This window comes from Mirounga leonina, unplaced genomic scaffold (assembly GCF_011800145.1).
Source record: "Mirounga leonina isolate KUSES-001 unplaced genomic scaffold, KU_Mleo_1.0 Mir_94, whole genome shotgun sequence".
In the NCBI taxonomy this organism is placed as follows: domain Eukaryota; kingdom Metazoa; phylum Chordata; class Mammalia; order Carnivora; family Phocidae; genus Mirounga; species Mirounga leonina.
Genome location: NW_023270855.1, coordinates 1,067,606 through 1,080,100, shown reverse-complemented (window position 1 = coordinate 1,080,100; position 12,495 = coordinate 1,067,606). Strand labels below are relative to the sequence as shown.

Sequence of the window (12,495 nt, the reverse complement as noted above, 5' to 3'; positions counted from 1 at the left end):
CACCAGAGAGACAGGGCTGTGTTGCTCAGCCTAGCCCTGAGCCCTGTAGCAGGCACAGTACCAGGGCCAAGCTGGCCTGGGGTGTCCCTCACCAGGCCCAGAGGGCAGGGACTGTCCCCACCTCCGCTTTGCAGAAAGGGAGAGTCCAAGAAGGCCTCCAGGCTGGGGTGGGGCAGGGAGGGCACCCACTGGCAGGAGTCCAGGACAGGTCCTCTCCACACCCACTGTGAATATCTGAGGTGACTCAAAAGAGCTCAAACCAGGGACCACCCGTGGGAACTCTTGCTAGGGTCCAGGGGTCCCTGGTGGCCACTTGGGGTGGGGGGAGGGTGGTACATGCAGGACTGGGGCTCTGGGGGGGGTCAGCCCAGGAGGATGGGCTGCCTCTGTTGGCAGAGAGGGCAGCAGGTGGCGGGCAGGGCCTCTAGGGAAGGCCAGGGGAGTCGGGGAGCACCCCCAGCCAGCCCTGGACAGCTGAAGTTGGCAGGTAATTTTTAAATTAATCGGCTACAACTTTACACAACAACGTTCTCGTTCTCGGTGGGGCCTGGCAGAGGGCCAGCCGGGTCCCTAGAGCTCACCAGTTACTTCTTAAAGCTCAAGAAAAACCAGGCCTGGGGAAGATGGGGGCCCGTCAGCACAGCAGGCCTGCCCCTGGGTCAGCAGTGGGCAGGGGTCCCCAGGGCCCAGAACCCAGCACGTGACCAGGATAGAGAATGAGAGGCAGCAAAGGAACACAGTGCTGGACTGGGCTGGGCCAGAGCTGCTCCCACCCTCAGCCTGGGTCAGGATGACACATGGGGAGGGTGAGGACGAGGCAGGAGAGGACATTCTGCTGTAGGCTGGGCCCCATGCACAGCAGGGAGCAGGCGTCCTGCACAGTGGGTCAAGGCTAGAGGCCTAGTGTGGGGGCTGGGGGAGGTTATGGAGGTGGGGCGAGCAGAGTGGGACTGAAACCCCTGCCCCCAGCCCTTACGCTGCTTCAGGCCTCCAACTGCAGACCCCAGGGTGTGACGTGGGGTTCAAGGGCGCCACGGGTCCTTAGGAAATGGGCAGGCAGAGAGAACAGGAAAGCTGTGCTACCCATGGGAGCTGGATGGATCCAGGCCTGGTCAGAGCTGATGTGCTGGGCAGTGGGAAGAAAGACCCCCGAAAGCTAGCAGCTCAGGGCAGGCGTGGGCAGTGAGGAGCTCCTGGACTCCGGGCTTCCTTGGAGAAAGGACACTGAAATAGGAGTCCTGTTTCTTTCCCTCCAGGGACCCACAGGACAAGGAGGGAGCCTGCAGTTATAAGCGAGGACCCTGGAGCCAGTAAGCCTGGGCACATGCTGCTGCCATTATGTGCCTCAGTTTCCCCATCTGTCAAATGGACAACAGAGTTGTTGTGAGGACTCAGGAGAAGCACGACAACAGAGAGCTAACTGCACTCCTGAATGGGACCAAGTGCACGTCAGGCTCTGGGCCCTCCTGGCGCATCCTCTCATCCTTCTTCATACTATGCTTGGGGAAACAGGCTCAGAGAGGCTAAACAGCCAGCTCCAGGACCACAGAGCTGGCGACGGGGAGAGCTGAGACCACACCTGATCTCAGCCACTTGCACGGGATTAGGGTGCGAACAACTGGCCATAGAACATGAACAGCCACGTGACAGCTTCCTGAAACCGCACCCCCGCCTTGAGCAGGTGGGTGCAGGTGACCACTCCAGGGGACGAGGCCCGCCTCTATGGAAAAGCCTCAAAACTAATATAAATCTAATTCCCCAATGAGGGGGCACTCCCACCACCAGGCCAGCAGCTCCTGAGCATGGCTCACCCCCACATGCCCCAGAAAGGCACAACCCATTCACTTGCAGTGCCCAGCCCAGACGGGTCCAGGGGTGGAAGGAGCCAGTGCCTAGGATGCGGTTCTGGGAGGTAGGTGCAGGGGCCGGTGGGGGAGGGACAAGCAGAGGTTTCCCTACAGATGGGCCTAAGCCCAGCTCCCACTCCACACAACGGGCCTCTGTTTCCCCTCTGTGGGACTAGGGCAGAGAGGGAGGAGAGCAGGACGAGCTAGACTTACAGAGCTCCCACCCGGACCGTGGCCCTGGGGCAGGGGAGTGAGGCTGGAGCCAGGGAGGCAGCAGGGGAGGCAGGGCTGGACTAACCCGTTCTCCCAACCTCACAGGGTGGCCTGTGGGCACAGACAGCGCCTTAGCAGCTGCCTGCCAGCCCACCAGCCTTCAAATGGGCCACTCCCAGCCCCAGGAGCCCAGCCTCCTGCTGGGCAACAGGCCCTGGGGTGCCCTGCGGAGTGTCTCCAAGCAGCCTTCACCCTGCAGCCCTGCCCCAGGGGAGGCTCTGGCCCCTGGCAGGCCCACCCCATTTGACATAAGCCCCTCCCCAGGGGGTTTTGTGGTTCTCCCCGGCTCTCCCAGCCCCAAGTACCCTCCCCTGGGGTGGAGAGCCCACCCCTGGGAAGGGAAAGAGCCTACGCCCGGGCTGCCAACAGTACCCCTCACACTAGGGTAAGGAAAGGTGGGCCACACCAGAGGACCAGCTCAGGGCACGGGGGCTTGCCCACCCCCACTGGCCAGCAGAGTGCCTGAGTTGGACAGAACCCCACAGCACCCCAGGGTTCCCCATCCTGGGATGACCTTCAGTTAGCATGTGGACCACCCCAGCCTACAGCCCACACATCCGGGTTCACTTCACAGATGGGAAAGCTGAGGTGGTCACAGAACCAGGGAACAGTGGGACATGATTGCCAGGGCACCCACCACTGCAAAGACAGGGAGCCCCCCTCCCGCACAACCCAGCACAGAAGCTGAGAGCAGAAGCTGAGAGCAGGCAAGGCCCTTGCTGGCCCCGGGCCCAGCCCCCACCCACGGGTACACGCTGGGCGGGGAGCTGTGTCAGCACCCGGCCTGGGGACAGCTGTTATTTCATCTACCAGGCCCCGCCCCTGGCCTGGCTCTGGGGCTCCCAGGCACCCCCGCCCCACGGTCACCCCAGGAACTTCCTTCCCAACAGGCCAGCCCTACCCTGGTCTGGTCCCACCCACCCACCAAGATGGGACTGAGCCACAGGCAGCTGCCCTCAGGGCCCCCTCCGGGAAGTCCTCCCGTGGCTGCTCCCTGGCAGCCCTGTGAGGCTCAATGCTTGCTAGTTGAGGGACGGAAGGCAGCCACCACGCGGGTCCTGCCCCCACAGTACCCCACCTCTCACCCTGAGGAGCCCTCACGTCTCTGGAGCCACAGTGCTCCCCTTGCACCCGCCAGTGGCAGGTGGGGGTGGGGGTGCTACCCTTGCCCTGCCCTTGGCCTTGCTGTCTCTGTGCAGGGCGGGGACCTCTCGCCAGGGCAGAGTGCTGCCTCAGCAGACACGGGATCCCCCGGAGGGGATGGGGGCTGCACAGGCATGCCCTGCCCCCACCCCCACGCAGCCTTCCCAGGAGGTCACTGTGCGCCCTCAGAGATCAGCGGCAGCATCTCCAGGGCCCCTGGGGATGGTAGGGTGACCAGACCCCTTACGTCCCTGACCCAGCCCCAGAGCCGCGGACACCCTGCCAGGGCCTTTACACCTGCCAAACGCAGAGGCAGCCCCAGAGAAGGGGCACGGACAGGGAGGCCCAGGGGAGTGGGGGCCTGCTGAGGCCCCTCGCGGTGGCCAGGCCTGGCACTGGACCCGGGCCTCCCAGTCTCCGGGCAATGCTGTCCGCCCTGGGCTCCGCCCGCCCCATCCGCCCAGCCCTGGGGCCTGACCTTGCGGATGCGGCCACTGCGCGTGCCGGCGAACACCACGGTGCGGCCCCGGTAGTCGTAGGCAGCCACAGCCGTCAGGCCATCATCCTTGTCCACGAACAGGGGCGTGCCCTCAATCGTGACCGTGCCCCCCAGAGGCTGGTTGAAGTCCTGCCCACAGAAATCGTCGTCGATCTGCAGTGGCTGCGGGAAGGGAGAGGGTGAGCCTCTGGGCCCCTGCGCCCAGCCCCGGGAGCCTTCTGCCTGCGGGCGGGAGGCCTTGTAGCCAGGTCGGCCAGTGGCCCTGGCTAAGTGGGGGGTGGGCATGGAGGGGGCAGGGGTTCACAGAGGGTCCTCAGAGGGGCTGGGCTCCAGCGTGGCCCCGACAAATGTCGGGGATTGAGGATTCCTGGACCCATTCGCCAGAGAAGCCAACGCTTGCAAGGGCCCTGAGGCCCAGTGCACATGCCCAGAGCGGGGGGAGGCATCTCCCACATAGCCACTGGGCAAGGGCCCCCCACCCAACCTGTGGGTGGGAAGGGGAGAGCCAGAAAGGAAGCAGCCTAGGGGAGACTAAGGAAGGAGAGCAGCCACCTGCGGACCAGGCCCACAGCATGGACGATGGCTGCACAGGGAGGGGGCCAACCACCGGAGGGCTGTGGATACAGGGAGGGCTCATTCGAAACAGGAAACAGGGGTCACACCTAAAAGGCAAAGGCAGGGGCCGGCTATGAAGTGGTAACTGAAGGAACGAGACGCAATCAATACGTAAGGTTCCAGAGAAGGGAGAAAGGGCCTGGATGGAGGAGGGCAGGTTCCGGGGGAAAAGGGGCCAGCTAGCTCCCGTGAAGCAGGCTCAGGGCGTGAGGTTTGCAGGGAAGAGATCACTAATGTAGACGGAGCAAAGAACGCCGAGATGCAGCAGGGCTGAGGGTCCCCGAGTGGCCCCAGTAACTGGGACCCAGCCAGGGGGAGGGAATGACTGCAGCCATGCACACAGAGCATGCAGAGCATCCAGTGTGACCTCGGAGGGGCTGTCCTTCCAGGCCTCAGTTTCTCCAGCTGTACAGCAGAGATCATATGCCTTCCCTGAGAGGCCAGGGGAGGGTGGACAACGCATTGGCCTGGCACACCTGGGCCTCACAGTAGAGGATGGCCCCATCCTGATGGGTGCCCCACCCCACCCAGCAGTAGACATGACAGAGGAGTGAAGGGACCCTTGCCCTGCCCCCCTGCCCTGAAGACAAACCAGTGTCACTCCCAGGATAGAGCTGGGACAACTGAGGCCAGACGGGCCAAGCTTTCCCTGGGTCAACCAGGTAGTCCTGGGCAGCAAGAGCAGAGGGGTCGAAGCCTGGCTCCCACCTGGGCAGGTCACCTCAAGGTGCCCCTGAACAAGTCCTTTACCCTCTCTGAGCCTGTAGTCTTCCTCAGAAAAACAACAGATCCTACTGCTTGGGGGCATACATAAGATGCTCCCCAAAAAGCAGCTGACCCCAGGCTGGCTTCTTCCAGGCCTAGAGACAAGAGCTGTGGCTGTCGGCCACCCAGCACCCAGGCCCTCAGGCTGCCCTGGTGTCAGGGCTGATGCCATCATCTGGTACCAGCTGAGGCCACAGGCCCAGAGAGCAAGTGCACGGCCCGGCGCCCAGGGCAAGGATGAGCAGGGCTTCTCGACAATGGACTAAGTGGGGAGACGGGTCTGGGCCCCATGCTCCCTGTCTGGCCCAGCTCTGCCTCTTACTGGCTATGTGATGCTGGGCAAGTCACCTCACCTCACTGAGCCTCCGTGAGCTCTCCGTAAGAAGGAGACAAGACAGGGTGGTGAGCGCCTGGTACGGTGCCAGGCCCGCTGCCTACAGGGGCTCATGGACTGCTGGACACGGGCCCGTCACCGTCTTCAAAGAAGCAGGACGGCTGCGGGCATGGGCACAGGCTTCCAGACCAACACCCCAGGAGCAGCCCTGACCCTCTGGGAGGCGCCCAGTGGTGGCCCCAGGCACAGGGCGAGCGCCGCAGGGTGTTGAGCACGGGGGGGTGGGGCCGGAGCAGCCCCCACACGGCACCTACTCACCGAGTTGATGCAGCCCAGCTCCTTGTTGAGCAGCCAGGGCAGCGAGAGCTTGCCCTCACCACGGTAGCAGGACTGGATGCGCTCCTTGATCTTCTCCTTGATGGCCCTGAGCGTGAACAGGCACAGCACGGACTCCTTGGGGGGCTTCACGCGGTTCTTCTGGCCCTGCGCGAACACGGTGAACAGCACGTCCTCGTCCTCTGCCAGGCCCAGCTGGCGGGCCAGGGCACGGCCGGGCCGGCTCAGGTAGGCGTCCTGCACCAGGCGGTACTCCACACCCGCCTGCTCGCAGCCGATGGGGAACTCGACATAGGAGTAGAACTTGGGGTCATCCACGCACAGCCGCACAATCTTGGAAGTGAAGAAGTGCTCACCGGCGGCGTCGGGCGAGGTGAGCTGCGTGTCCAGCTGCAGGGTGAGGTAGTAGACGAACTGCTCGCTGCGGAAGCTGTACACATAGTAGATGTCGAATGCTGGGAACTTGGACAGCGTGTCCGAGGGGATCTTGAGCTGCGACGACACGAACTCGTCCTGGTACACGAAGCCGAACATGTCGGCGTCCTCCTCGTTGGCCATGAGCCGGCGGCTGGACAGCGTGGGGAAGTACTCAGACTTGCCGTCGATGGGCGTGCCCACGAAGAGCTTGGCCTGGCCCTGGCCCGGCGGCCCGGCAATCAGCACGCCGGCCATGCTGCCTGCCTCACGCACGCTGGACAGGTAGTGCTCCTTGCGGTGGTGCGGCTCGCCCAGCTTGAAGAGGTCGTCCAGCCGCAGGAACTGGCAGATGCCCTGGGAGGCGCTGCCACAGGCCAGCAGGCGGTTGGCGGCGTAGTCCAGGAGCAGCAGCTTGTTGACGTTGTCGGTGCTGCCCAGGCCGTGCGGGCACGACTGCACGCTGGGGGGTGGGTAGCACTTCTCGTTGTCCTCCACGGGCCCCGTCACGTGGGCCCGCAGCAGCGTCAGGTTCCCTGACAGCTTGTAGATGCGGTTCACCGCGCCCACGTACACCTCGCCGGTCTGCTCGTGCACCACCAGGTGGGTCAGGCCCCAGTCGCTGGCTGAGAAGGTGCGGAAGGCAGGTTGCGGCCCCCCACCCGCCCGGGGTGCCCCCGCCGCGCCCCCCAGCAGCAGCAGCAGCAGCAGCCCCGGGAGCACCCGCGGGCTCGGGCGTGGCAGTGGCATGGCGGGCCGGGGCCTCAGGCCGAGGCGCTCAGGTCCTGCAGAGGCGTGCATCATGGGGCCGGGAGCCTCAGCCCTGTGGAGGAGAACGGACGGGAGAGGGGGGTGCGTGTGGGTACAGCCCCTGGGCGTGGGAGGGCACACACACGCACCCAAGTGCACATGGTCATCTCACGAGCTCTGCATGCTGCCCAGCCGGTGCTGGGACAGCCCATGTTCCACCTCCAGGGGCACGGCTTAACTGCCAGGAGAAGCCCAAGGTGGACAGAGGACCCCCTCCCCAAACTGAGGACCTGCAAGCAGGGAGAGGAACACCAGGGGTCACCAAGACCAAGCCCGTGAGCACCATGGGCAGCATGGGATGGCCAACAATGCCTGGGCCTGCCATTCCTAGGCAGAGGAGAGAAACGGACCCAGGAACAGGGAGGCAGGTGATGAAGGTCCAGGGTCCAGACTGGGAGCCCAGCTAACATCCCAGTCTGGAGGCTGTAACCTCCTGACTCAGAGCCTCCCCATGCCTCGGGAACAAACCCCCTCCCCCAGCTCCAAGCTCCTAGGGTAAGTGACCACCTCTCTGCCCAAGGCTCTGGGCACACGTGCTCCCTTGCAGGGCCCTACTCATAGGCAAACCCCCTCCTCCCACCCCGCCAGCAGATGAAGATTCTCGGACCCATCACCACACAGGCAGCAATTCTCAGAGGGGCCGGGAGGCAGTCTGGCTCATCTTGGCTCTGAGGCCACTTGCTGGCTGATCCTGGCCCAGCCCCTTTCTGGACCTTGAGCCCTGTATTCCAAAGAATGATCCAGAAGCCAAGTCTTGTACACCTCCCACCCACTATCCCCACCCCCAGCCAACCAGGTCCCCCATGCTGTCGGTGCAGCACTGCCCCCTCCCAGGCTCCTCCTGCCTGCCTCTCAGCTCCCCTTCCACACCCTCACCCCAACTCAGAGGAAACAGGAAGCCCTCTGGGGGGGGCTCCCTGAAACCTGCGCCCCCAGCAGTGGTTCTCTCTCCCCAGTCTGAAAAGCCCAGAGGCTGTCTTCTACCTGCCCGCGGCTCCTCCCCTCCTGTCAGATCGGCCCCCAGCATCTTTTACCACCACACCAGGCTCCCGGCATCCCCAACTGTACCTCCCGGGTCACACTCTCCACTAAGGGCAGCGTCCCCCACTAAGTCTCCCCCGAACTGCCTACCCCTCTCCCACCTGGACAACCACAGCACCTGGCCTCACCCACCATGCCCACCGACAGCCCAGGCCCCACAGAGTAGCCTGGGCCACTTTTCTGAACCACACACAAGGTCACCGGCCCCCAAATCCTGCCATGGATCCCCCCTTCCTCTGGAAAAGTCTCGTCTCCTCCCAGCCCAGCAGCAGGCAGTCAGATGCTCGGTTATATTGAGGCTCTGTAGCCAGGTGGCCCTGATGGGAGTCACTCCTCTTTCCCAGCCTTGGTTTCTGCATCTATAAAACAAGAATGACAAGAGCTCCTCTCTGGTGCCCAAAAGCCCACAAGGTGCCATCAGCAGGAGTACCCTCTTGGTGTCAGGACTGGCCCTGCCCTGGCGCTGCCAGATGCTGAGGCCTCGCCCCACCCCGGGCTGGAGACCGACCACAGCCATGCTGGATTGGGACGCAGGCCGGCGCCAGCCAGGGCTGCGCACGCTCTCTGCTCCCAGTGTCCCTCACATAGACTGGCAGCCCCATTTTACAGGTGGGGGAGGCGGAAGCCCACAAGACAGGTGCCTTCTGCCAAGTCCAGGCTGGGAGCTGGCCACAGGGCAACAGGCTGCCAGACAGGGCCCACGGGTCTCTGGGCTCCCATGTCTGCCCCTGTAGCACAGGGCTCCTCTGCCCTCGGCCAGGCCTTTGGCCGTGCTGTTCCCTCTACTGGGATGCTCTTCCCTTCCCTGCCCACACCCCTGCTCAGGTCTCGGCTGCCTGCCCTGACCTGCCAGCTGAAGCTGGCAGTCTCTTCCTCTCAGCTACTTACTCCGTTTTAATTTGGGGCACAGGACTTGCAAATGGCTTTGTTACTTATTGTTCCCAAACTTGTGCTCTCCCCACAAGAATGGCAGTTCCACAGAAGCAGGGCCTGGCTCTCTGCATTCTCCCTAAGCCGACTCCAGGGCCCAATACTTGTGAATAAAGGAGTAAATGAATAGATCCTGGGCAGAGCAAGGCCTGCTCCGTCACCTTGTCTCACTCTCCACCCACCCTCTGCCGAGTGAAGGCCCACACCCACCGCTCAGGTGGGGACACTGAGGCTCATGGAAGCAAGGAGCTTTAGCTAGGATCCCACAGCAAGAGGACCCGGTTGTGCTGCCCTGCAGGACCCTCCCAGCTGGCTGTCATCTGCCTCTCCTTGAGGATCTCCGCCCAGACCCCACCCCAAGAGCCACAAGCCACCTATGCTGGCAGCCAGGAGAGGAGTCCCCAGCCCCTCCCCCCATCCCTGTCCCCAGCTCAGGAGCCAGAGAACAGGCTCCTCACAGTGTCAGCAGGGCCTGGGCTGAAAGCTGAGTGCATGTGAACTCCAAAAAAAACATGAATCACTCACCGTTTATCAGTTCAAAGCAGGCCTGCAATTACCAGGGGCTGGGCTCTCCCCTCCTCCGGGATAATTATACACGTCTTAATGCAATTATGGGCCGTACTTTTTATATTAAACAGGAGAGACCCGGCTGGAGAAGCCACTGTCCAAACTCCAGGCTGGCCCTGGGCCCACTCCCTCTCTCCCCTAACAGTGGCTGCTGGCAAGGGACTGGCCACGGCGAGCGGGACGGCCAGCCAGGGAAGGGGGGATCCCAAGTCCAGGGCTGGGTCCCTCATGCCCACCATCTCACAAAGGCCAGTGAAGACGTTTCAGTCACTTCCCCTATCTTAGAATTATGGAGCCCACGGCTTAGACTCAAGGTCACCGAGCATTACAGGATGAAATCCCACACTCCTACAGAAACATGGATGGCCAGCTGACCGGCTGGGGCTCATGGTCCACAGATGTCCGGCCTGCCCCGGAAAAAATGCATTTGTGCCAAAGCCAGGCCTGGGTGCTGGGGAGGACCACACTGGGTTGGGGGACAGGAGCATTGACAGATGCTGGGAGGACATCTGGGAGGAGAGCAGAACTGGCCACTGTGGTCTGGGGAGGCTCCTCTAGGGGGCCTTTCCACCTGTTTTAAGAGAACCAGGCACACTGGGAGCTGGTGGGGAGGAGCAGAGAAGCAAGGGCCCAAGCCAGGGACTGGAACCTGCTGGACCATGCAGAGGGGCAGTGAGAATGACTGCAGCTTCCTGGCATGGGCAGTGGGCTGTACCAGGGGGCCCAATCTGAACCAGACTGGGAAGGGAGAAGCTAAACTGGTGTGGGGTGTGCCAACTAGGGGTTAGCCAGGGACAGAGAGGCCAGGACAGAGGCAGATGGGGCCACAGCACAGCCGGCTCCACTCCTGGACGGGATGGGCTTGACCGCCCAGCAGAGCGTAGAGAGAGCAACATCGCCTTTCCTTCTCCAGGGCCCAGCAGCCACCACCACTCCTTATCCTCAGAAACAAAGACCCTCAGAGCCTTCTTCACAGAGGAAGAGCCCCAGTCTCCACGCCTTCGCACTCTGGATCATTCTGGGACTTGGGCAGGTTGGGGCTTGGGAGGACGGGAGGACGGGAGGACAGGATGGGACAGCCATCCTGCCCAGAGGTACCCCATTAGCAACCAGGGCAGAGAGCTGCACTGTCACCCACCTCCCCCCCCCAACACAGGCCCTAGGAAGAAATGGTCCCAAGCCATCCTGCTCTCCCACCAGACAAGTCCTATGAGACCAGGATCTGGAAGCAGTGGAGTCTTACTCAGAAAAAGTGCCCACCACTAGGGCCTTCCCTCCTGGCCAGCGGCTCTAGACATGGGGACCTTCCTGAGGGATCAGAACATAGAGGCAACAATCTGGGGGTGCAGAAGCCCAGCAAAGGGTTGCCTGCTTTGTCCACAGCACCTCATTTGTCCCCCACCCCAAACACACACCTCAGCCACACAGACACTGCCAGACCTCCGCCTATACCGTCCCCTCTGCCTGAAACGCCCTTTCTGGGCCTCCCCAGCCACCCTCCCAGGCTGATTTGCAGCCTGGCTCTGAAAGGGAATCACTGGTGTTCTCATCTGCCTCTGGCATGAGACTGGATGCTCCTCAAGGGCTGGGCAGAATCTTGGCTGCTTGGTGCCACACCTGGTCTCTGCTGCACACCCCAAACCAGCAGGGAGTGGAGAAGACCTGGGGCTTGCTCCCCAAGGGCCTGAGAAGCAAAGACTGAGCCTCACCCCCCACCACAGCCCCAGAGAACCGGTCCCGGCATGGAAGAGGTGGAGCAGCAGTGAGCTGCTGAAGCCCTGGCTTAGGGAGCAGAGGCCCGGTCCACATTCCCCCCAATACACACACCCCTTTCTTTCAAGGGGCGTGGCCCCAGCACCCCAAAGATGAGCCAGGGCCAGTTCTCAGCTCTAAGCAGCCACTGGAGCCCCTTTTACCCCCCTTTCCCGGGCTGCACCTGAGATCTCACAGCGGCCAGGGGCCTCTCCGGAGCCCCGCTCCCCCTTCCCCAAGGCAGCCCCAAATCAGCCCCGCCGCCCCCAGCTACGCCGCACACCAGGCCCGGGACTGTCCGGGAAGCAATCCGAAGCCTCCGAGAGAAGAGGGCTGACCCTGGAGAGGCCCTGAGAGGGGGAGGCTGAAGAGGCCCGATCGAGCGGGGCGGCCTCCCGGGCGGCACCCGCACCGCCCCCTCTCAAGCCCGGGTGAGCGGCCCTGCGGGCCAGGGGCGGACACAGCGCCCATCTCCCGGCACCCTGGGCCAGAGGGGGCGGGGGCGGGCGTCGGTCCTGAGAAAGCGGCTCCAACTTCCACCCCAGCGCCCTGAGGGCCAGCGGAGGATGCAGCCCCGCACGACCTCCTCCGGCTCCCGCGGCCCTGCCCAGGCAGCCGCGCAGCCTGGCCCGGGCCTGCCCAGCCCAGCCCGGCCCTGCCGGCGGCCGGAGGTCGGAGTCCGCGGTCCAGCCCCGGGGTTCGGCCTGGGCATCCCCAGGGCCCTCCCCCTGGGGCCGCCGCAAACTTTCTCTCCTGCCTTTGAGGAGGGAGCAGCGGCGGCCCCCGCCCCCCGCCGCGCCGCCCGGAGCTCTGCCCCGCGGAGCTCGGCGGGCCGGGCCGGGCCGTGCGGGCGGGGAGAGGCCGGCGGCGCGGGGCCTGGGGCCGCGGTCCGATCCCGGCCGGGCGGGGACACGACGAGCTCAGCGCCGGCGCCACGGCCGCGCCCGGACACACGCGGGCGCCGGGCTGGAGCCGCAGGGACACGCGGACCCGCGGACACGCGCGCCGCAGTCCCCCGCGCACACCCCCTGCCTGCTCGGCCGCACGCCCCGCGCCCCGGCCGGAGGCCGCCCCGCTCCGGCCCGAAGGCACCTCCCACCCCGGCGCGCCCCCCGTCCGGGACCCCCGCCCGGCCAGGCTCCGCGCCGCGGGGGAAAGTTGAGCCCCTA

General features: G+C 64.2%; 1 protein-coding gene across 1 annotated transcript in view; it reads right to left on the bottom strand.

Annotated features, from left to right (window-relative positions):
* PLXNA1 (plexin A1) overlaps positions 1-7,421 on the bottom strand; it is a 45,091-nt gene extending 37,670 nt beyond the window's left edge. Inside the window, exons 1-2 of the mRNA XM_034996623.1 lie at positions 5,795-7,421; positions 3,742-3,924 (exon numbers count right to left, since the gene is read on the bottom strand). Of these exons, the coding sequence (XP_034852514.1) occupies positions 3,742-3,924; positions 5,795-7,030 (1,419 nt within the window). The 5' untranslated portion in view covers positions 7,031-7,421. The remainder of the gene's footprint in view (positions 1-3,741; positions 3,925-5,794) is intronic.
* Positions 7,422-12,495: the final 5,074 nt, after the last annotated feature.